At 36.8% G+C, this 23,655-nt stretch overlaps 8 protein-coding genes across 8 annotated transcripts; 5 read left to right on the top strand and 3 right to left on the bottom strand.

Moving 5' to 3' along the window:
- Window positions 1-306: 306 nt before the first annotated feature.
- GCK72_005618 (uncharacterized protein) lies at window positions 307-2,155 on the top strand (the record flags this gene model as incomplete). Its single annotated transcript, XM_003116910.2, has 6 exons — window positions 307-445; window positions 722-1,142; window positions 1,194-1,330; window positions 1,377-1,642; window positions 1,827-1,984; window positions 2,035-2,155. 6 exons carry the CDS (start codon window positions 307-309, stop codon window positions 2,153-2,155), a joined length of 1,242 nt encoding a protein of 413 aa, XP_003116958.1.
- Window positions 2,156-2,523: 368 nt separating this feature from the next.
- GCK72_005617 (uncharacterized protein) lies at window positions 2,524-3,702 on the top strand (the record flags this gene model as incomplete). Its single annotated transcript, XM_053725262.1, has 4 exons — window positions 2,524-2,747; window positions 2,802-3,054; window positions 3,102-3,357; window positions 3,407-3,702. The coding sequence occupies 4 exons, from the start codon at window positions 2,524-2,526 to the stop codon at window positions 3,700-3,702; spliced, it is 1,029 nt and encodes a 342-aa protein (XP_053589456.1).
- A 5,636-nt stretch (window positions 3,703-9,338) lies between these two features.
- GCK72_005616 (uncharacterized protein) lies at window positions 9,339-12,062 on the top strand (the record flags this gene model as incomplete). The annotated part of the gene is made up of 7 exons (XM_003117047.2): window positions 9,339-9,485; window positions 9,606-9,729; window positions 9,782-10,453; window positions 10,657-10,976; window positions 11,027-11,282; window positions 11,336-11,580; window positions 11,796-12,062. The coding sequence occupies 7 exons, from the start codon at window positions 9,339-9,341 to the stop codon at window positions 12,060-12,062; spliced, it is 2,031 nt and encodes a 676-aa protein (XP_003117095.2).
- A 535-nt stretch (window positions 12,063-12,597) lies between these two features.
- Window positions 12,598-14,169, bottom strand: GCK72_005615 (uncharacterized protein; the record flags this gene model as incomplete). Its single annotated transcript, XM_003117058.2, has 7 exons — window positions 12,598-12,735; window positions 12,841-13,099; window positions 13,184-13,279; window positions 13,342-13,469; window positions 13,519-13,826; window positions 13,891-13,969; window positions 14,017-14,169. The coding sequence occupies 7 exons, from the start codon at window positions 14,167-14,169 to the stop codon at window positions 12,598-12,600; spliced, it is 1,161 nt and encodes a 386-aa protein (XP_003117106.2).
- Window positions 14,170-16,835: 2,666 nt separating this feature from the next.
- Window positions 16,836-20,662, top strand: GCK72_005614 (uncharacterized protein; the record flags this gene model as incomplete). The annotated part of the gene is made up of 16 exons (XM_053725261.1): window positions 16,836-16,877; window positions 16,924-17,078; window positions 17,165-17,371; window positions 17,421-17,482; window positions 17,572-17,637; window positions 17,759-17,832; window positions 17,881-17,987; window positions 18,112-18,219; window positions 18,271-18,395; window positions 18,439-18,771; window positions 18,816-19,006; window positions 19,052-19,234; window positions 19,314-19,419; window positions 19,470-19,765; window positions 19,814-20,043; window positions 20,095-20,662. The coding sequence occupies 16 exons, from the start codon at window positions 16,836-16,838 to the stop codon at window positions 20,660-20,662; spliced, it is 2,853 nt and encodes a 950-aa protein (XP_053589455.1).
- Window positions 20,663-20,788: 126 nt separating this feature from the next.
- GCK72_005613 (uncharacterized protein) lies at window positions 20,789-21,554 on the bottom strand (the record flags this gene model as incomplete). Its single annotated transcript, XM_003117358.1, has 4 exons — window positions 20,789-20,923; window positions 20,991-21,081; window positions 21,126-21,423; window positions 21,479-21,554. 4 exons carry the CDS (start codon window positions 21,552-21,554, stop codon window positions 20,789-20,791), a joined length of 600 nt encoding a protein of 199 aa, XP_003117406.1.
- A 346-nt stretch (window positions 21,555-21,900) lies between these two features.
- On the bottom strand, window positions 21,901-22,728 carry GCK72_005612 (uncharacterized protein; the record flags this gene model as incomplete). The annotated part of the gene is made up of 4 exons (XM_003117241.1): window positions 21,901-22,010; window positions 22,064-22,199; window positions 22,257-22,341; window positions 22,619-22,728. 4 exons carry the CDS (start codon window positions 22,726-22,728, stop codon window positions 21,901-21,903), a joined length of 441 nt encoding a protein of 146 aa, XP_003117289.1.
- Window positions 22,629-23,123, top strand: GCK72_005611 (uncharacterized protein; the record flags this gene model as incomplete). The annotated part of the gene is made up of 2 exons (XM_053725260.1): window positions 22,629-22,743; window positions 22,966-23,123. The coding sequence occupies 2 exons, from the start codon at window positions 22,629-22,631 to the stop codon at window positions 23,121-23,123; spliced, it is 273 nt and encodes a 90-aa protein (XP_053589454.1).
- Window positions 23,124-23,655: the final 532 nt, after the last annotated feature.

Raw genomic sequence — 23,655 nt, 5'->3', positions numbered from 1 at the left:
AAGAAAGTTTTTCTTATTTTCTTTTTCCTTTTTTCCTTGAGAATCGAAAATGAAGCCAATAGAGGATCCCAGTCTGAAAATGGCTACATACTTGGTTTTTCAGTTCTTTCTAGGATTTTTTGACATTTAAGCAGATAGTTATTCTATTTTCTAACTCAAAAAACAATTTTCATTTGTTCAAGACTCAATGTCCAGGTTCATCACACTTTTCCTTGTTTTCTTATCATTTCCTGACTACTACCACCACGTGCTTCTTCATTTTCTCTTCTTCCCCTAAACTTCTGATTTTTCTTTTCTTTTTTTCAGATGTTAAACGACACATTTCGAATTGTGAGCAATTTGACTTATGAAGATGATCCATGCAGCATCTCATTTCTCGATCAAACGTTTGTCAAGTATCCATTGATGTTTATATATTCCGTTGTATTCATTCTCTGCCTCACTGGTGAGTTTTTGTAAATTCGAAGAAATAATTGTTCTTTGCACCACTTATCACAAACTTCACCAATGGAAACTGTGACTTGACATAGTAGATTCTAGTTTTCATAGTATATCAATCGAATATACCAAGGTACAGAAATGGGTAGTACGGTGTTTTCTCAGTTTTGTAAGGTTGGATGTAGTCTAGTAAAAGTTTATCAAGCACTCGATTTTAACGTTAGTTGTCTGAAATTAAGAGCTGAGATACACTCTGAAAATCAATTCATCTTCTTACTTTTAGGTAATCTGATGACATTGCTTGTTATGACAACTCATCCAACGATGAAAACTCCCACCAACTTTTTCCTTGCCAACCTTGCAGCAGCTGATCTACTTGTAGCTATATTCTGCATACTTCAAAACATGGTTCATATTGTTGGATTGGACCATGGAAACTGGCCACTTGGATTGGTTATGTGCAAACTGTATTTGGGATTGACGAATATAATGCCTTGTACAAGTGCTGGTATATTGGTTCTTGTATCCATGGAAAAATACATAGCAGTACTTCATCCGTTATCCGGGCTGAAATGGTTGAATCCGGATAATCGATTGGCTGCAACTATAATCATATGGATTCTCAGTATTACTGTCAACTTTCCATACTTTTTATATGCACAGAACTATGAATATTTGGGAGTTAGTGCATGTTTCAGAGGAGCGTAAGTTCGCTTAATTTCAGATCACTCATCACTAGTTTATTTCAATTTCAGAATGCCTATTTGGAACTCATTTTCGTTTGTCGTTTGGTATCTAATTCCATTAATGTGCTTGGTTATAATCTATTCTCGAATCAGTCACTTACTCTGGACATCTGATAGTAATCGACAAAGTAGCAGACAAAGTCATGGTATGAAAAACACCTTTCGCTCTTAAACATTTAAAAAAAATTACAGATTCAAAACGATCTTTAGAGGAAGGGAATGGAAATGGCTACGCGAATACAAGTGCTCCTGGGGCGAGTTGGCAAATGAAAAATGGAAGAGTTGTTGTATACAAACAAGAGAGTCTTCTGAACGTTCCAATAAAGAAAAAAGAACCGAAAGAAGTGAAAAGACCAAAGGATACAGAAGGACGACGGAAAGTTGTTCGACTGCTCGTTGCCGTTGTTGTCTTCTTTGCAGTTCTCACTTTTCCACATCACGCACGTCTTCTTTATACGGTATGTTTCCAGAATGACCGCTGGCATTAGTTTTAACCAAAATGCCTCTTTTTATCCGTTTTTGTTATCAGTATCTGAATTCAAAAGACTCAGACTCAGTGGGCAATGACCTTCTGGCCAATTTAAAGAATTTTGAAAACGAAAATTCAGAAAATTGTGACAATGTGAGCCTGATATACTTCAGAGTTTTCAAACTGGGACAATCTGTAATTCCCACTGGTCAATGCTTGCTCAGCCGTTGTCATACATTCTACTGTTCATATCATCTGCAATCAATCCATTCCTCTATGCTTGTCTATCAAAAAAGTTTAGAAGTGCTCTTTCAGATGTTTACAATTGCAGGTAAGATTATCTTCTCATTTCTTCTGAAATTAATATCAATTTATTTTCAGAAAAGGGATTTTTTATAGAATCTCTCGATCAAGAAACAGAACACTTGTTAGTGATGTTCCTCTCGAAGATTCTCGATGTCCGAGTCCAGTTCCAGCAATTCGAATGAACCGACTCCGATGAATTACACTGAATTATAGTTACTTTCTGTGAATACTTGTACATGCACATCGAATATTTCTGTCGGTCTATTCAGTTTACGGGTTCTTTTCCGAGTATAAATGAATTTTGGTTTTTTCTTCTCAGGCTATGAATTTTTATAGTTAACACGTTTTTGAAGTACAAGTGAACGTAATTGTAAATCAGCTAACTCAATTTCTCCGCTTAAAAATAAAACGAGCGATTCCTCACTCTTATTTCTCTTCATCAAAAACCCTTCCTCTCTCTCGACTTTTCGTTTTTTCTTATCACAATTTTTGTAGTAAACAACAGTTAACGTATAAAAATAAAATTCTGAAGGAGAGGAAACTCCATTTCTGCCGATTGCCGAAATGTATCAACTCCAACAACCTTTTTCTGCATCTCATGGAGTTTTCAATCCTCATTCTTCTGATTCCTCTTCAAATATTCTCGACCAATACTGGTTCAATCCAGATTTGAATCAAATTGTTATATCCAAACTTGCACCAAGTAGCACATCTTCTCTCGTCATTGCTAATATTATTCCTGGAGAAGCTCTTCCGAGTTCCAAAGATATCTACGAGCAGTTTCTTGCGTATGTTCTATAATATTTTTGGTTTTAAATTCAGTTTCTATCTCACTTTTACAGTCAACAAAGAGATGCTTTCATTCCTGGATATAGAAAAGATGCAGGAACATATACTTCAGTTTCTAAGAAGATTGAACGACAAGAGTATTACAATAATCAGAAACCTCAAACTACATTGGGAAAAGTTCATCATGGTGTGACAATTCAAAACGAAAGAAATCCGAATCCACGAGGAACGATGGGAAACTCGAACTATTCCTTGCGGAAACAGGTCTGGATGCCGATTGTGACACCTGATAAGTTCAGTTATACTGTAAGAATTAATGTTAATCTTTAATGATACAGGATACATAATTTCAGACCGTGGCACTCGCAAATGTATCAAAAGAAGGTGTTCTTCACTGTTTGATCAGACACGGACATCAGTTCAAAGCCCTCTCTGGAAACAACAAATTGAAAAGAGATGTTATCGATATTCTAAAATTTGGACCATTGCGAAACACTGCAAAAGCTATACGAGATAAGGACCCGAAAGGTCAAACGAGGGAGGATCGAGACAGGGATCACAATATTTTTATGAACGAAACGAAGAAGTTGAGTGATGAGGAACTCGAAGGTGCTGAATTCAGTTAGAATTTGATTATTTAGAATTCAATTATTTACAGAGTTGCTGAAACTTCAATGGGAAATGAGAGATGCAATTCAAAGTATAGTTCAACAATCAAACTATCTTGGTGAAACCATTAATGAAAATGGACAACAAAGAGTTTATTGGAAAGCAGGACCTCGTGAAGTGATGGTGATCTGCTTGTCTGAGCAACTGTATTTCGGAGAAATCGGAGCAGATTCACGAGGAAGAAACCGGAACATTCGGAAAATTATTACAATTTATATCATTGATAGCCAAGATTTCGAAAGAAAGAAGAAGAATAGCTGGAGTGTTACAAAAACATTTGCATGATTTATTCTATAACTGTAGATTTTCAATTTAATGGCTTTCTGGTGTTTTTGAAGACTTCTAGAAGTATAATAATAAAGGAAACCGTCAGACTTGAATGTATAACTTACGTATGGACTCTAATTTTGTTCAGATTTGAAAGGAACTATGACACACTCTGTTCAAATTCGACAAGAAAGTACATTTTTCGACGACTACTACAGTCTTTTCGAACCAATTCTAAATGAAATAGAGTTCATCCCTGCTTTTTCAAAAACTTTTCAAAGAAGTTACAGGGTTTTTCCACAAGGAGGTTTTGCATACAATTAATACTCAATGAGTTGCGTAGGGGGTATTGTATTTGTGCTCCTGATGACGTCATCAACTCTTGGAAACATCTCAATTCGACCTCGGTTTCTGATGGCATGAATAGACAATAAGACGACCCAAAAGATGTTTATTTTTCCTTCGAAAATCCCAGAAAACACTTTTGTCCCCGGCATGATCGTGTGACCAATTCATCTGTCCGCCCTGAATTCAAATGCAAATTTCAGCAGAATCATCGATCAGGAAATAGAAGAAACGGGGCAACAAAAGCAAATAGAGAAGGTGCTGGAACCTTCACAAGTCACAGTTAGATGAACAGTCACTCTCCTATTTGTTGAATAGTTTTCTTCTTTTTCAAATGATACGATCGTAGTTGACGTCGACGCCATCTGAACTTTTGGACGGTGGAGGAGACGAAGAAAATACCTGTATCGAAAGTATGAATCACTGAAACTGATGAAGAAGCTGACAACTGTTCAAGATCTAGTCACACAGGACTATTCAGAAGAGAGAGAGAAGAGACGCAGACACGTCATCTGAAGAGGGAGAGAAGCCTCCGCAACAACGGTCAACAGATGGCGCTCGTCCGTATCCTCCGGGTAGTTGACCTAGTACTACTTTGGTTCAATGCGCAGACAGGATGACCTTGTATTTCCTTTTTCTCCGTCCGTTTAGAATTATTATTTGTTAAAAGACTTGATTATTATCTGCATATCTCTGAAATGCATCAAATTGAGGACATTTGTCTATCGGAGATTTTCCATACAGCAGCTAAAATTATTAAGTCTTACCCGATCGCTTCAAAATATTCCCGCAAACCTTTTGAAGATTTCTTGAAAAACGAATACTCTACTAGTATATTTGGATTACTGTATCTCAGCGTCCACTTTTATTTTCGAATTCTCCAGTAACCTAACTAGTATTTGACACCTTTTCTCAAGACGTCATACTGTGATTTGGTTTGTTGATTCATTCCACAATAAAACATAATTAGGTCATTCACGTCAATTATAAATATTCTGGATTCTCATGTCTCTTTCATTATAATTGCAAAGAAGAACAAGTGTTATTTCAAGAAGTCATAACAACTGGTCACAACTCAATCAAAAACTACTTATAAAATATCGCTTTTTGTTGTGCTGACCACCCCACAGTTGCATAATTTTTCACTATTCAATCGTAAGCCTGTCATAAATCTTTTTAATAGTAAGCATAGGATTGAAATCGAAAACTGAAACCAGTTAGTCGATTCACGTAATCTTGTAGTTACATCTGTATTTGGTCATAAATGGTGGTCATGAAACTTTTTTGGTTTGGAGCTCAAAAAGTCTTCAAAAATTGAAGAATTTCTAAAAAAAAAGAGAGGAAAAAAGACATAATCTCTTTTTGATGATTCTGAAGTCTTCAAAACCAACCATTTTGTTTTTCGGAAGCCAGCAGAAACCATACTGAGACTCCATAGTGCTCTGAAAGAAATCCGATTTATTTCGTAATAATTTTATCTATTCTATTTATGAAAAACATTCGGGTAAAGCCCCTGCGAACAGGTGACAAATCGTTGATCGCTAAGATATCATCTTTTGTTGTTTACAAACAAATGTCGAATGTTTTTTCGAAAAAAAACGCTATTCTAATGGATCACGAATTTCTCTCATTGTTTCGTAGTTTTATAAAAGTTTTGAATTTTCTCGAAAAGTGTAGAACGAGACACTAGATATCGTAAAAGTCAAGACGAATCTCAATTGCCGAAACCAGCCATTTCTGACGGTTCTATCTGTTGCCTACTCATCACTTTATCTCAACAAATCCATGCCAAACCGAATCTATTTGACGTCATCAGATGTAACATGCCGTAGTTTCAATTTGCAAATTGATACATTCGGCTGGTCACTCAGCTACCGTCGTTTTGGTTCTAGCCGCTCTAGTCGAAACAGTGAATCCGCGCGGAAACGCAGTCACTCCGCAAAACTTTCTCTTTTCATTCGATGAAGACAACCCGAGATCCTTCATCTTTTTCCTATTGATTCTGGGTTCTCGGGCCGTTCGACATTGTCTCATAATGTCATTTTCTCGATATTCCAATACACAAAGGAACCAGTCCTCGTTCTCATCAGGCATCTTTTTAGCGGGACCGACTTGAATTTGTGTAACTTTTTTTTCTGGTAACAAGGGACACCCACCCACTTTTTCGAAATCAAATGAATTTTCCTCCCCTTGTTCTTTCAGTTTCATCACCACATCTCTTCTGAATATATCTCTTTTTTGATGATAAGTGATTCTGAACTAGTAGACAGACCGGTCTCTTCGGATATCCCCCCATCCGCAGAGAAAAAAGTAAAATATAATGGTTGCCAAGTGCTTCTCTCTTGTTGTTTTATCATTCTCTTTCTCCCATTTTCCTTCTTCTGTGATGTGTTTTATTTTTCTTTTCCCGCCGTCCAAAATGGAAAAAAAGAAAGAAAAACTATTTGGCAAATTAGAGGAAAGTTTGAACAAAGATCAAATGAATGGTATCATTTTATTTGAGTTTTGTTTCCAAACTATTCTCTGTCTCGACGTTTCGTTATTACTCGACAAAGAACCACCAACTTCTCATTTTCCTATCTTTTCTTGGTGGTTGAACGATTATACAACCAAGAAAAGAAGCATGACGTTTGTTTTATGAGGCGGATAGTTTCAGATTGTTACACTTTAGAACAGATTTCTAACTTTTGATACCTTCAAAGAAAGCGGTCATGGGAAAGTGTTATTTGGAAATGAAATTGTTGGTTCTTCGTGAAGTTTTAGAGTGCCGGAAGTTGATTAAACAATTCTTCAAATTCTAAAAGCTGACAACAGATTCATTCACCACATTTTTTGCAAAGCAAACGGACGATAAAGTCTATTATGTACTACTGGACCCGATGTTTGCAAAACTCTTTTTGACGAACTTCAGAAACATTGTCCTATGGTCTAGGCTGGAACAATCGAGGTACCTAATTAGTAGATATAGCATATATCACTCTAAATTCTCAAAAGCCATAGAGTTCTCGGACATACAACACATTTGCAAAACTGCCAGTGCCAAAGAACTGTCGACCATTTCCTTTTGTTTTTAGTTTTAACTTTCTATCTTCCAAATTAAAAACAGTTTGCAGAACCGTATGACAAATAAATTGAAAATTCCCATAGGTAAAACCTAATTGTAAGAACAATTAATTCAATTGGCAGTAGAATGCGTGAACTTCTGATCCCTTCTCCTCCAATTCAGAACCACCTTCCGATTTACTATTCAGTATGAAATGGCAATGAAATTCCTGACACGACTCATTTCATTTCCAATAGGTCTTGAGACTTTCAGTTGTGAAACGTCATCGCATGTCTGAAAGATAGATGAAAAACTGGTTAAAACTCTGTGACGTATATAACTAATTTTCAAAAACTGTAATTTATTGTCTATTTCTCGCCGTATCAATGAATTGATCAAATAGCCAGAAGACGTAGTTTCCGTCCATCTTCTTCCTCTCCGTATTCCCAGTTTTTCACACTTTGCACTTTGAAAACGTCCACTTTTCTTCGGATTGAAGAGAATAGGGAATGCTGTACTGGGATAACATCACCCGATTTTTGGAAACGTCGGGCGGTCCAACCTGTTTCATCTTTCCATCTCGAAGCAAATGCGAATCAAACTTGAACCTCTATTTCTCGTTGTCCAATTTCTGAAATATGTTCTTTCTTCTTCTCCTTTTCTTTTTTGTTTTTCATCTTTTTTTTCTTCTTCTTCTTATCATTTTATTACCATCGTGGACCTTCTTCTTTGATTCCAAAAATCCCCGTGTTCAATGCCATTAAAAAGGGAAAACTCACTTTCACAGCTACAATCTAGCCGTTGTACACACAAAGATTCTTATACATCCTCTTCCGAAACATACATGAATTTCACCTTTTTCTGTTTTTCTATTTTACAATTCATTTTGATCCGGACTCTCAATTACTGTCCTTTTGATATAATTCGTGATATACTGAAAGTGCATTCGTAGTTCAGAATTGGTCAAAGTTTCAATAAAACTATCAGATTTCGAAGATTACGTGATTTAGAAAGAAAAAAGTTTGTAAGACCACACCAACTTGACAACCTTGAAACGGCCGATAGTAATTTATTTTGAGTGAATTTTCGAACTGGGTCATTAAAGAGGAAATGTTTCAATTGGATATGTACATAAACCATTGAAAGAAGATGAGATTACCAACATTACAAACACCAAAATACAGGTTATTTTATCAGTGAGAGTGTAGTCTTTTTGTCTGTCAAAAATGTTTTCAAAGAACACGAGAAAAAAGAAAAAAGAAGAAATGATGACGTTCTCACATGGTTTGATTTAAGAAATTGTTTAGCTAACTTTTTTCAAATCAAAAGATGAGAATGAGAAGATAACACGTAATGGAGAAATGGTCTTCAACTCATTTGGTCAACATTTTTACTCGAATGAGACTGTATTCAGTACGGTGTGTAGTCACGCATGTCATAGAAGGCTTTCTAATTTATACTTCTCCTCCAATCTTCTGCACCCTAATTCATTGACTGTTTTTTCGCTTTTGTTCAACATCCCGTAGGTACTCCAACCTGAAAAACAAGACTACCGTAATCTCTGTCAATCCAAAAATATCAATTATGTGTTCTGATATGTTTCGAAAGTTCCTCAAAGTCTTTTGTGTTGTTCCACTGTCTTTTTTTATTCACACATGACGTGCCAATTGACAATCGAAATTTCCAATTTGCCAAACTGCAACCTAGTAATCTTTCGATTTGTATCAACGGAAGACAACACGTGAATTCTGCAAAAATAAGGTGAAATCAGAATTTCCACTAGAATCCAAAATGGTGATATTCGTTGCATCGGTTTTGTAACGCTACAGGAAAAAAGCTTCCGTAATTTAGCGAATGAAACAGAAGGAAGGCCATCTGAGGAACGACGCCAAGAATGGGTTCAGCCGGTAGAAAGTACAAAAAACGGAAGCAACAGGAGGACAAAACATGACCATGATCATATCAGTGTCCCGAGAGACTCCTTTTTTCAATACCAGTTCTTCTTCTTTTTTCATCTTTTTCATCTTCTTTTTCTAAATACTGTTCTTTCTCTATCTGATTTCGGCCTCCCTCTTCTTCTCACACCATATAATAGTGAGTGTCTTCGGAATGTCTCCTCACTACTCAAAATGACCCCTTCGTTTTCCTCCGACAATCCCGTCGATTTTCCTCGATTCCCTCATGACCTCAATTGTCCTCACTTTCTCTCTTCTTCATCCACCTACATCTATATTTCCTGCTTTTCTAACTCTTCTTTCTGTTTCAGATGTTGCTTGGGATATACCTCTTGCTCTTATCACCGGTGCTCGTCTCAGCCGGTCTAGAGGAGTACGATGAACCATTCATTCTTCAATTTATCAATAGATCACAGACTCTTGATCTCAGTTCAAAATGCAAACAAAGTCTGGCTTTGGTATGTTTTCTGTTTTTGAGTACTGTAACGATCCATCCTATGATTCGATATTTCGGTTTTAAAATGAATACTGTAGAATCCACCTACTACGGCTGAAATTTCAATTTCTAACTATTTCAGGTATACGACTATCTGAATGACATCGAAACTCTAACGGACCAGAAAATATGTTACTTCGAATCCTTTGCAACTGGACCAAATGACTTGTTCCTTTCAAGGGATCAGGACCGATGGGTCTATAAAGGTATGTCCTTTGTTCTGATAGTAAACTCAGTCAAACAAATCAACTTCTTCAGGTTACGAATGCCTCCTATCAGCTGGAGAAACTGTCTACTCAAAATCAGAGCATCCAATGCATTATTGTTATACTCATGATGATGACAAAGACAAAAGAGTTCCAGCATTTTCAGTATGTATTCCATCTCCATGTGCTGATGAAAATCAGAAACTTTTGGAAGAATGGAGACGGATAACTCACCCAGAAGCCACTGAACCAATCACTTTCACTGCTTGTACAAGATCAAGACACGAGAAACAATGGTTTGAACTTCCAATTCCAATTGCTGATTTTGGATTCAATATGGGATTGGCAATGCTTGTTGTAATGGCAACAATCTTCCATAATATGCGAGGAGAAGATGCAAAAACGTGGTCAGCCAGAATTCTTCTCGCATTCTCTGCGAAGACGAATTTCAAAAAGTTGATTGCTCTTCCAAAAGATCCACAAAGTTGTATTACTTGTCTTCTTGGACTTCGATTCGGTTCAATGGTTTGGACTCTCATCGGACATTCATTCATTTTTGTTCAAGCTTATATGGAAAATGTAGAAGAATTCAAAGTGTCGATGGTCGATAACTTCTTCAATCAATGGATTACAAACTTCACACTCTCCGTTGATGTTTTCTTGACTCTTGGAGGAACTGTACTTTCTTACAGTTGGTTCCGGAAATGGCTAAAAAACACTTCAGGTGAGCTTTATAATTCTTTAAAGTGTTTTCAACTATGAAATTTAAAAGTTAGATAGTCAGTGACATCACTATGAACAATATAAAGCAAACTTGTAAATAACAAACATCGGGATTTTTGAAAAATTCCTTCGAATATTGTTATGAATTCCAAAACATATAATCATCGTTTCTGGGAATCATTCTCAAAAGTTTTTGTTTTCCAGAAGAAGAACCAACATGGACGTCCTGGGGATACTGGCTTCGATTCTACCGTCACCGTGTCGTTCGTCTCTATCCGGCGTACTTATACACTCTTCTTGCTGTAACTCTTCGTATCTCTGTAACCCATTTCCATCCAATGTGGCCTCCAACTGATCCGGCTATTCAATGTCCAAAATACTGGTGGCAGAATGTCCTTTTCGTGAATAGTATCATGGATAATCAATGTATGCCATGGACTTGGTATATTGGAACTGAATTCATTTATTATTTACTCTCTCCAATCTTCCTTCTCTCCCTCAGAAAAGCTCCAAAAGTTGGATTCGTAAGTTCACAGATCCAATAATCTTTCACTTTACTATGTTTCCTATTCAGATTCTCTGCTTCGTCGTCATCATGCTCTCCGCTGGATTGAATGTCGAATCCATCGTTCGCAACAACTTCCCACCAACTCAATTCCTCTGGAAACAACCAGAAATCTTCAATCCAAATTTCATTCAACATCATTTGGAACTTTATATTAAGCCACAATATCGTATTGGTCCATATCTGATTGGAATTCTTCTCGGTTATCAATTGGCTAGATATCAAAGAATTCCAGTTAAACCACAACAAAGCAGCAGATATATCAGTAAGTTTCAGTTTATTTCTCTCTTCCTTTCTTACATATTTCTCTTCTTTCAGTCACCATGTGGTCCATCGCCCTATTCGGAATCTTCTTCGGACTCTACGGTCTCTATCCAGCTCTCCAAGGATGGGATTCAATTGCCTGGAGAGCATATCACTTGCTCTACGGAGCACTTCATCGTGACGTCTTCTCAATCGGAGTTGCATTTTTAATCTACATTTGTCATACTGGAATCGGTGGTCCAGTCAATGTATTCCTCTCGTCAAACTTCTTCCTTCCACTGGCCAATTTGAGTTTCTCGGTTAGTTATCAACGTACTTTAGTCGATTGAAAATTGAAGATACAACATTTGTTGATGTCTCAAAAATGATAAGACACGTCACTTCCTTGTGTACAAAAAGTCTATCAATTTCAGATTTTTGAAAACGGAAACGTGGAAGTTTTTAGAATTATCAGACTGACTAGATAGGGAATTTGAAAGAATTGATTCCGTTAGAAAGATAATCAATTTTTCAGGCCTACTTGTTCCACATGATCCCAGTTGTTTTGACCTATATGCTCGTTCCATTCCCAATCTACTTCAATACTCAAATTCCTTTATTCATCCACTGCTTTGTTCAACTCGTCATCACATACTTCTTCGCCATTATATGTACAATGGTCAGTGAGCTTCCAGCTCTGAATATCGAACGATTACTGCTTGCGACTCCACAAAAAACAACACTGAAACCAATCCCACCAACGGATTCTGAACTTCAATTGAAGACTTCTGAGAAGGCGTGATCATCGGAATATACTCCGAATTTTTCTCAAAACGATTCACACATTTCCAATTGAAACGGGACATTTGAGGTATATAGAGGGTGACCATTTCTTCTTCTCATCTCTCCGGTCCAACCCGAACAAACCCAATACGAGTAGTGACTCTTTCTTCTTCTTCTTCTTCTTCTTCTTCTTCTTCTAAGTTTTCATTCATTTCGCCATTCACTTTTTCTTCTGTTAGCTCCTTTTTCATTTGCTTTACTTCTCTTGTCTTCTAGATTTAGTTTCTTTTGTTTTTTCCTTCTTCTCTGTGGTCTTTCAGTAATTGATTTCCCCCGGTCATCGACTGTTTCACCTTGTTTCTTCTCAATTTTCTCATGTATATAGTTTGTTGCCTCCCGCTTAAATTTGGAAAAAGACTAAAAAATAATAAAGATTTATAAGAAAAATATTTTTTTTCTATCAATAATAAATATAAATAAGAATAGATATCACAACTGGACGACTGGATTCTACTTTCTGAAAAAGGGAAAATTGGAATTAATTTTAGGAAAAATTAAAGTTTAGACCTTGTCTCGTCAATGGATTTGGACAACAACTCAACGACATTCTCGATTTTTGTTTTGTTCGAGTTGATTCCAAAAGTTCCGATTCTCCAGATTTTTCCAACGGTTGCACCAAGTCCTCCAGCAATCTGGAAATACGATTCAACCTATTTTGTGTTTAATTTAATAATGTTTTGATTCGATGCAATATCTAACTAAAACTGTTACTTTTTCATCTAGCAGAAATATCTCACCTCCACTCCATTAGTCATCATTTTTCCTGCAACATCCTTCCAATCGACACCTTCTGGAACTTTGACAGTCGTCAAACATGGCAATCTCAAGTTCTCATCTTCAACAAATGGTTCCAATCCATGTTTTTTCAATGAAGAATACAATACTTGAGCATTATCCTTATGTCTTTGAATCGACTCATCTATTCCTTCTTTTGCAATCGCAGAAAGGGCGGCACGTAGAGCATAAACCGTCGAAATGGGAGCAGTATGATGGTATCTGAAGAATGTTTTTTTCGAATGATGTCATTATTCACTTGGTAAATATTTCAGAGGAAATCTGATTGATTTCTAATTCTCTAACCTCTTCAATTCTCCATCACAACCCCAATAGTTGCCCAATTCCAATGCATCGAAATAGAATGAGGCGACACGTTGTTTTCGATTCCGGATTTTCTCGCTAGAAAAGAAACATAATAAGAAACAGAGGGAAAGAGAGAGGAATTTGTTTTGTGTCATTACATGGCTCGATCGGAGAATGAGATAGGCGCAAGACCTGGTGGAGCGTTGAGAACTTTCTGTGTTGCCGAATAAACGCAATCCACTTTTAGAGCGTCAGCATCGAATGGGGTTCCTCCGAGAGAAGCGACCTAGAAAATGAAATTAGAATTGAGAGTTCAGCGAATTGAGAATACATACAGTATCAACAAGGAACAATGCATTATGTTCTCTACAAGCATCTCCAATTGTTTCCAATGGTTGAGCAACTCCAGTTGAACTATCTCCTTGACAAACGAATACAAGATTTGGTTTGTATTCAGCGATTGCCTTCCGAATATCCTCAACTGGGACTGCTTTCCCATGTGGAGCACTGATCTTCTTCACTTCGATTCCCATTCTATTGGCCAAATCAGCAGCTCGTTGACCCCATAGTCCGATTTCAACAACCAAGAAACGATCTCCTCGCTCCAAAAGATTAACCATAGCACACTCCATTCCAGAGTGCCCTGCAAAGAACATACTTGAGTTTTGAATGATTTCATTTCTTTGAATTTCAAAACAAAAACTAACCAGTTCCACTAACAGCAAATGTATACTTATTTTCAGTTTTGAAGATGTACTGAAGTCCGAGACGAACATCTCCCATGATCTGAAACGATTATATTGTATATGAATTGTTTGATCTATTTAAATGACCTGAACAAACTCTGGATGCAAGTGTCCCAATAAGTTCTTTGACTGAGTTTCAGCAATCGAATCAGCCATATTAGAAGGTCCCGGTCCGAATAGTTGACGTGGAGGGACCACCATGTCTTGAAGAAGATCCTTCGGTGGAGCTCGAGAAGACATTGAGCACTGCAACAGCAAAAATAGAAGAAATTTCGATTTGAAGAACATTGGAATGAGTTTTTAGGAATGATATTAAATGGAGAAAGAACATATTTACGTGAGTGTGATTTTACTCTATCTTAACTTTTGTTGAAAACAAAAAAGATGTTGGAAATTCTACTAAAATTAGATTAGATACTGACATGGAACTAATAGACAAATGCGCTCTATTGAGGCATATTAGAGAGAAGAGACACAAGAAAAGACGTGATGGTCATCGAGGTGTGTTGCAATGGTCAATAAGGACGTGGGTCTGCTAGGATATGGTCATTAAGTGAGGAAGAAGGAGATAGTGAAAGTGATTGAAGATTTTTTTAAAGACAAATTCTGACAGCAAGCTTTTGAAGCTTTTGATTATCAACAGACGCTTCAATTACATTGTTTTTCCCATAGAACTACATGAATATTTATGACACCTGCACTTTCTCTTATGATATTCAAAAATTTTAAAGAATTCAGAGTCAATCATATGCTTTCTGCTGATCTTCAGAACGGTACTGTCGAGTGCTTGGATTTCCGTTTAAATCAATTTGAAAATCATCAACCGAAAAACTGTCGCTTGAAATTTCCAATAACTGTCCAAAAACTAAAAACTGAACACTAAAAATTAACTTCTCTCTAAATTGAGTTAGCGGAAGACAAAAATCAAAGAAAAAAGAAGAGTATCAATGAACAGTTTGAACAAGAGAGAGTATTTCTGATGTATGATGACAATGGGGGCGGTTCGAATGATACATTGAACCAAATGAACTTACTGTTATTCCAACTCCGAAAATTGATACTGATGGTCTGAGAAATCGAGTTGAAATCATAGCTTCAGGAATCAGATGAAAACGAATAAGTGAGGTAAAGGAAACAGAGGAAAACTCAGAGGAAGAGGCGGCAACAGGCCCCGAGTAAATGTCTGTGACTCCTCAAAGTGCATTGTTTCTATTCGTTCGGAAGAGGGGCTATCCTATCACAATGTATAAATGACCAGTCGTTGGTGTAATTGATAAGAGGGAGAAACACAGAGAGCGGTCACTTTGTAAGTGCAAAAACAGAATCATTGATATGAACTGATGAAAGAAGGGCATTGAAACCACGTGGTCGCCAGTTATGTTTGATGACACATTTTAAAAATTAAAGAAATGATGTCACTGGCAGATTCAAATAGTGCCGAAATATGCACTTCAAATGAGAGTGAGAAATTATTTATTGTTGAATAGCGATGATCGGAAATTAAAACAGTGCGACATAATGATAGAACTAATTTTTTAGAGTCCTAGCGATCTAATTTTAGAAAACTTCTTGCAAATACGGGGCATCCTTGTTATAAAATTCTGCTCGTCAGGAATTCGTGCGAGCAGCTAAAGTGTTGAATTTCATCTGTAGATCCCAACCGGTTTGTTTGAATTTTTCTGTAATTATCTAGGACGAGACAAGGAAACTGTGAAAATATAGAGACTTGTTTTTCAATTGGCATAAAAGTAGACCTACGATTTCATATTTATTGAGATGAACGCAATCTTTGATTGTGCCCATTTGCAATAACACAGTTTACTCGAAAATGCTTATAAACGCACTTTCCAGCAGTTTCCTGTGGAAACTCATAAAAATCATAAACGCTGGCTCCCAAATCAACTGGACGGCAATCTACTCTCGCTTCTATGGCAGGTAAAAGGCTGCTTTTAGCTTCTTCATTCAGGGCAACTTATTCACCTCTTTTCAAAGATTCGCTGGAGCTGAGCTCTTGATGTACCTTGTTAGACAAGTCTGTGGGATTTCGGTATATCAAGCGACGCCTTTTATTTTATCTTGCTTCTTTTTCAGGTGTCACTGATAAGTCATATACTTAGTTGCGGAACCTCATTATTTTCCAGTTATCAAAATGTCATGACTTGCTGTTGACTCGCAATTAAGGGAGTATCCTATTTTCAGACTGATCAAAATATTGTTAGGCCGGTTATCTTCATCTTAAAACTTCAATCGGATATTTTCAAAAAACGGAGCTGGATTCAATTACAGGTCAACTCACACTTCTTGTGTCTCGTGGTCTTTGAAGCTCTCCGGTTTCTTCGGTTGTCTGTTTTTCAGGAGAACACTCTCAACTTACTTCATCTTCTCTTCTCTTCTCCTCCCTCGCTTTTAACTTCTCACTGAATCACAAGCCGTGCCCTTCGATCCCGATCACTGCTGCTCTTCCCGAATATCTTTACACACCGACTTCCCGTCTGCGTCTCACCAATCATTTCCTATGTTTCGAGAGAGAGTTGCTCATCGCCCGGGAGCCAGCTGCCTTCATCTCTCTCAATCTATCCAACACATTCCAAGAGTTTGTATTATTGAGCATCATGATGTTTCTGAATTCTTTCCGGTCCAATTCGTCATTTCGATTCCTCCGTCTCAAACCACATATTCCATCATCTGAAACCATTTTATATCACTTTTTTCGTGTTTGCCCACGTACTTCAAAGTGTTCCGCGCATCTTTCTAATGGAGGGGATCATGCGAAAAGAAGGCGGAGAGCCGTTCAAACTATTGACTCTTTCGTTTATCCTCTCACGTGTTGTCTTTTTGTCTCATCTCGAAATCTTCATTGATTATTTTCAGATTATATCCTGTTAACTTTCCATCCAAACATTTCAATGGTCGCCGCCACAGAAATGGATGGAGAATCAAGAATTAAAGTATTAGTATTTGAATGTTTTAACTTAAGACGAGAATGCTTTTCAGCATGACCAAGGTCCGTTGGACGACGACGATGAAGAAGATATGAAGGAGCCACCAGTTATGAAATTAGATTTCGAAAAACTGTTCAAAATGGCAGAGGATCCAGATTTAGAAGAACTTCTTCGATCTCCTCTGGATCAGGCTCTCATCAATTTAGAGTGAGTTTTTGTTCAAGAAAACATTATGCAATTGAAAGCTTTTAAAATACATTTTTCCTCAAAATCAAAAAATCTCCACACTTCAGAGACGGTTCTGAAGTCCAGAAGTTGACATCTATCCGCACTTTTCCGGATATTCTTTATTCATCAGATGGGGATAAATGCCTTCTGAAAATGCTACCGGCTATTCAAAAATGTTTGAAAGTGGAAAAATCGAATCTAGATTTGCATTGTGAAGCGGCAGTTGTCTACAAGTCGATCATCCAAAATGAGGATTTGGTTAAGAAATTTCAGTGAGTTTAATTTAAATATCTTGGTTAAACAACTGATGTTTTATTACAGAGGAATTGTGGATCTTTTACTCGAGAACATTCTCCAGAATATTCAAAACCAGAAAGAGCACCGTAAGTATTCCATCAGTTGTTGTCTTCACATCAGCATCTTTCCATTTCTATACAACCCTATCCTCTATCCCATTTCTAACCATTTCCAGACACTCACGAAAAGGAAAAAGTTATAATAAAGGCTGGCAGTAGCATCAACAACCAAATGCATCACTGTATGTATATCTAACATTTCTCTATGTTTTACAATACACTAACTCTCTTTGCCTTTAATAACCTTTTCCGAATTTTCCTTTTTTTTAATTTCAATCAGTTTTTAAAATCTGAAAATTTCAGTAAGTGCAGCTGCTTGGTTGGAAACTATTGTTGAAGTAGCTGATAAACTCTCGTTGAGTTCAATCAAGCAGTTTGTAAGTTTTGAAATTTCAAAAACAGAATAATAATTTGTTGTTTTCCAGATTATTCCTGTAATTCAAACACAAGCAGAGCCAGTTCAGAGGGTACAGAGAAGGATAATTGCGACGAAAATCATTCATAAGTTGGCATTGTTTCTGCCTCCGAATGAGTGAGTTTTAATGTGAAATTGAATATTTTCAGTTTCCAAAAAAAGACTATGATTGCTGAAATAACTTCTAAACGGAAAACTCAGGACTTCATTAATTTTATCTTTTTTAATTATTAACTTTTAGAATCCGAAAAGACCTTTGCCCAATCGTTACCACGTTGTGCAAAGATGCGAATTCAAACGTGCGAGTAGCAGTTGCTCAACGACTTTTTGTCATTGCGAACTCTCTAAAGTAAGTCATTAACCCTCCGAAAACTCATAAATTATAATCACTTCTCTTCAGAAATTCTCACGATGTTGTGTCTTCCCTTCTTCCTTCTTATGTTCATTTATTGAATGATGAAGAAATGAATGTTCGAGAAGCAGCAATGAATAGTCTCACTGATGGATTTTCTTTGTTTACAAGAGGTTCGGATGATTCAGAGAAACCTCCCAAGATAAATAATTTCAGATGCCAGAAAGCATACATTGTTCTCTACAATCAAAAAATTAACAGAAGAAGCATTGGAAAAGAAGAACGAAGGTCTGGCAGTCATCTCGAATAACTTTGGAAAATGGTCATGGGAATTGAATGAACTTTTGGATCAATTGGATAAATCATGGGTACTGAACACATATTGTAAGATGGTTCAAATCTCGGATGAACTATGCGAAGGGCCACAGAAGAATATCAGAAATGTTTTGAAGAAGACATGTTGTTTCAACTATCCATGTATGCTGACAATGTTCAAAAAACAAGTTGATCGATTACTTCCATTTCTGGAAATGTTCTGCACAGATCACGGTAGGAGTTCATTCCCGAAATCAAACAAGCTTTTATTTGTTCAGATGAGGAAGTTCGAGTAAGCATTGCTGCTTCTTATCACGAAGTTTTGTCAATGTTCCCTAATAAATCTGATTTAATTCCTCCTTTTATTGAACTTCTTCATGGTGGATCTTCTGATGTCATAGCCAAAATCTCCCACAATCTCTCAAAAATTCTACCTATTTTATATGAAAACGTCAAGGATAATCCGGGGGTAAGAATATATCGTTATAGGTTTTGACGATAAATGCAATTCCAGAGAACAACTATTCAGCAACTGGATCGATTATTGATTGGATGCAATCAGATATTAAGAACTTCCAGTTCATGGAGAAGTCACGAAGCATTTCTGAAAAGTTTGAAGACGTTATCGAATTGCATAGAAGAGGAGACAATTGTTGAAACATTTTTCCCACTTCTGAAGAAAGAAGTCTTGAATGTCGTGAGTCTTTGTGATAATTGAAAACTTTTGTAAAAAAAAAAGCGAATAATGCTGTAAAAACTTACACTATTTATTTCAGAGGGCAATCCCGTGTCGGATAGCTGCTTGTGAAGCTCTTCTGATTCTGATGAGGCAAATTTCAAAAGAAGAAATAAGGAATGAAATCATCGAATTCTTTAACAAAGGTTGGAATTCTTTAGACAATTTTGAAATTAATTAACATGTCTTGTTTCAGAACTATCGACACACAATTGCTGTTATCGACGGATAACATACATTGATGTTGCTGAAATTGTTCTCTCCAATTTCAGCAAAAGAATATTTATTGATAACTTTCTGAATGATACACTTCGACTGACAACTGATCCAGTTTCTAATATCAGAATACGAGCGATCAAGTTTCTTCCAAAGATAAAAGCGAAACTACAACTTCCGGAAGACGAAGAAATTCTTTTGAAAATTGAGAATTCGGTCAAAGAGCAACTGAAATCAACGGAGTTGAATGGACCCACAAGAGCCATTATCAATCAGGTAAATTGTTTGCTATGAGAGTTTCCGAAAAACCGGAAGAGTTTGCAGGCAGCTGTCGATTTATCAAGATGCGAAACATGTTCGGATACACAAGATGAACAGAAAATAAAAGAAGAAGAAGATCTGTGGAGTAAAAAGAAAATAGATAAGAAGAAAGAATCAAAGATAAAGAAACCAAGTATAAGGAGCAGAATAAGGACAAAAGAAACAAAACTGGATCAAAAGGAAGAAGAAGAAGAGGAGGAAATCGGTGTGGGAGAATTTGTTAGATCATCTAGGTAATATTTCATTCAATCTCATTCACAATTTCATTATTTCTCTCGTTTCAGTCTTCGTATTCCAACCAATTCGATTCGTGCAACATCTCCATGGAGAACAGAAAGAAAAGCAATTGCAGTTGTTCGTCCACAACCTGTCATTACAGTTAGATCTCAATCACCCTCTCCAATGTCATATCGGAGTCCCAGCCCTGCTCCAAAAGAGTCAATTCGTCCAAGTCGTTTACCATTGAGTTCGTCCGAAAGAGATAAACTGAGGAAAGCAGCGACAGATGCTCCGCCTCCACCGGCTAGAAGTGCTCGAAGTGCATCGGTTGTAGCAAGTAGAAGATCAGATGCAATGACGTCATCCACATCATCTATCGAATCAAGCAACTCGACGTCTTCTCTTTCATCGTCCGCACTTCCTTCATCTGGATATGGACTTCGTAGATCAGCTACATCAAGCAGTTCATTTGCAGGATCATCATACACTTCCACGTCTTCTTACTCTCTAATGAACGCCCGCTCCTCTTCAAATATCCGTCGTCCTGGCTATGGATTATCCCATGTTTCAAGTTTGAGCACTTTTGAAAGAAAACCATCCCAATTATCTTGTCGTGTCAGAAATCTTGACTAACATTTCGCCGTTTTCTTGCTGTTGTTTTCAACGGGTTCATTTCAATTTGTTCAGTTCAATTCATAAATTTGTTATTAAATCACGACTACAAAAGTTAATCGAATTACATTACATTTCTAGGAACATTTAAGAAAAAGAGTGAATATCTCTTGGCTTTAAATTGAATTCTCTTGCTTCTTTCTGAACATCTGCAGCCACTCCTGACGTAGTTCTTATCAGTCGTTTCATATAATCAAGATGTGATAATTCCACTGATTTGATCTGAAACTTTTACAAATTATTCATGAGATTTATTTGCTTCTGGTATTCACTCCGATTCAAAACTTACCTCTTTACGTCTGGAAAATGAAGTGACTGCAAACGAAGCAAGTAGAGAGCCAAATATGACTTGACATCCATAATATTTATAGATGACATGACTGAAAAATACAACTGATCAACACTAAAAACTATAAAAACTTACACAACAGAACGACTTGCGATATAAACTGACTCTCCGAAAAATATCGGAATTAGTACACCGAGCCAACAGACGAATGACATAAAACCAGCGCTGAGAGTGTGAAGATGAAGAAGTGCGGCACAATTGTAAACACTTCCGAAGTAGAATTCAAGAAATAGAAGAACGAAAACGAATGAGCCAATGAGCAAAAGGAGGAATATGACAAAACAATCGTAGACGATCAGTTCAGTAAATGCACAAATCAGAATGAGAACACTGAACGCCAGCTCACATTTGTAGACGAAAGCGGTTCGGTACCCTGAAAATACTTGTTTTCGTTTCAGACTGTAAGCAATCAGACTAGTAGCACTTACAGACGGGCATGAATGAACTATTGAGGTAATCGACATTTCTTCGTTCCTGATCAGTAATCGCTTTTGTTGAACTCATCGTGATAAAATTTAACGAATTATAGAAATGGACGTTGGGTAGAAAGAGGACTTTTTGTACTTTTATTTTTACACGTTTTTATAAATCATTGAACGATAATAGTAATGTTTTATTAAATTTTTACGTTGAAAAACTCTTTTAGAATACCCGAGAGAACAATTGGTGAAATCCTAGAATAATAATTTGAAAACGAAAACAGGAAGGAGAAAATAAAAAAATGATGGATAAGCAGATGAATTACACAAATCACTTTGACACGCACACACGCTAACGTTTTTCATTGGACCGACTTTTCTGGAAAAAATACAAAAATCATGAAAATTAGAAAAACTGAAAAACAGAAAACTCACATTTCAGAACGATCATCTGAATACATTGGGCAATGATGCTTGAATTTCCGTGAATTTGGAGTCGCCATCAGATTTGAAAGACAGTTTCGTAGGACTACTTTCTCTCCTGAATTGCCGATCGATCAGAATTTTGAACTCCTTCAGTTATTAATTGATTACCTGAGTAATAAAAATCCATTTTAACACATTTATCATTCGGATCACAAATTGAAATTGGAGTATTCAGAAAAGAAGGTTGTGTTGTGAGAGTGACGTCTGCACAACTAGAGGATACTTCCACGTTTCCAATTTTGTTCTGAAATTGATCAAGTGGAAATTGAAGAGAAAAAAGGAGAGAAGAGAAAGTGGATACCTCGGACAAGACGTCAAACAACGCGGTGAGATTCTCGCGACTTTGTGGAGGGAACAGAGCATCGTTACGAGACAAAACGTTTTGTCTGAAAGAAGAAATTCAGGATTATTAGTACACATTTAATTCCAACATTGTTTTATTTTTAAGGTGATCATACAAAGATTCAATAGCCAAAAATTCTGGAAGCAGAAACATCTCGAGCCGCATTTTAATGGAAAATAAGAATTTCAACGAGGAAGTCTTAACATATTTGACAGAATTGCTACTCTATCAGAATTATAGATTTTTGAACGCTGTATGATTATCCTCATAATTATTTTCTCCCAGGTTCAAAAAATCTGATCTTTAACTTTTCAAGATACCTGTAATTCAATGCAATGCATGAGTAACACGCCAATGAATCAACGACATCAAATATCTCCAACGCGAGAATCAGAAGAGTCGTACATCTACGTGGATCTGAAAGCGTCATCGTGCGGATTGAATGGTAGTTTCGAGAATAGTTGAATATATTTCTTCTCGACGCTCGATTATTAATTGAGCCCACATTCCCTTCTCTCAACCCGAAAGACACTTAATTAAGGCTCCGGAAAGAAGAAGAAAATGAGTTTTGATTAAAGCAAATATTTGGAAAAGATGAAGAAGCGTTGAATAATAAGAGAAGAAAACGCACTATTTGTTCGATGAAGAAGACGACGCATCCATTCAGTCGCGGATTCTGGAAGCAAGATGAAAGCAGTTGGAAAAGAAGAAGGAGAACGAGAAGAAGACGTATGTGTCGTCTTCAAAATTGTCGGAAAAAAGTTGAGAAGAAACAGACAACGACAGGAGAAAAAAGAAGAAAAAAGGAAATTGAATGGGCAGTGAGGAGCTGATTGAGTAAGTGGAAGAAGGCAGAAAGACACGTTGTCTTCGATTTGTTCTCATTAAACAAATAGAAACAAAGAGAAAAGAATCTCTCTTGATGACTCCGCCCCTTCAAAATATCTGGAAGAAGAAGAAGAAAAAGAAGAAGTCAAGAGAAGGGACACCATATCAATTTTCCTTTTTTCGAGAGCTCTGGTGAGTCAATAACAGAGAGAGAATATGCACGGAAACGGGTATGACAAGTTGAAGAAAAATACGAAGAAGAAGAAGAAAAGTGGTAATTTAGTGAATTCAACTCGTTTACGGAATAGAAAAAGAAGGTTCGATCATCAATAAAATGATAAATGAAATGATTTATGGGTCTGGTGGGAATTGGGGAAAAAGTAGTCACTGCATTTTTTTGGAGTAGGACGAAAATTCTATTACAGAAAAAAGGATTTACACTAATTTCATTTCGAAAAGTGAGAATCTCCCAAAATTTGGGAATCTACGTAGAGCCGTGAAAGTTGGCAAAACCTGTTGTTATTTCTAG

The sequence above is a fragment of the Caenorhabditis remanei genome, chromosome II (genome assembly GCF_010183535.1).
Source record: "Caenorhabditis remanei strain PX506 chromosome II, whole genome shotgun sequence".
Lineage (NCBI taxonomy): Eukaryota > Metazoa > Nematoda > Chromadorea > Rhabditida > Rhabditidae > Caenorhabditis > Caenorhabditis remanei.
The sequence above is the reverse complement of the archived record's forward strand: the minus strand, read 5'-3'. Positions and strand labels throughout refer to the sequence as shown.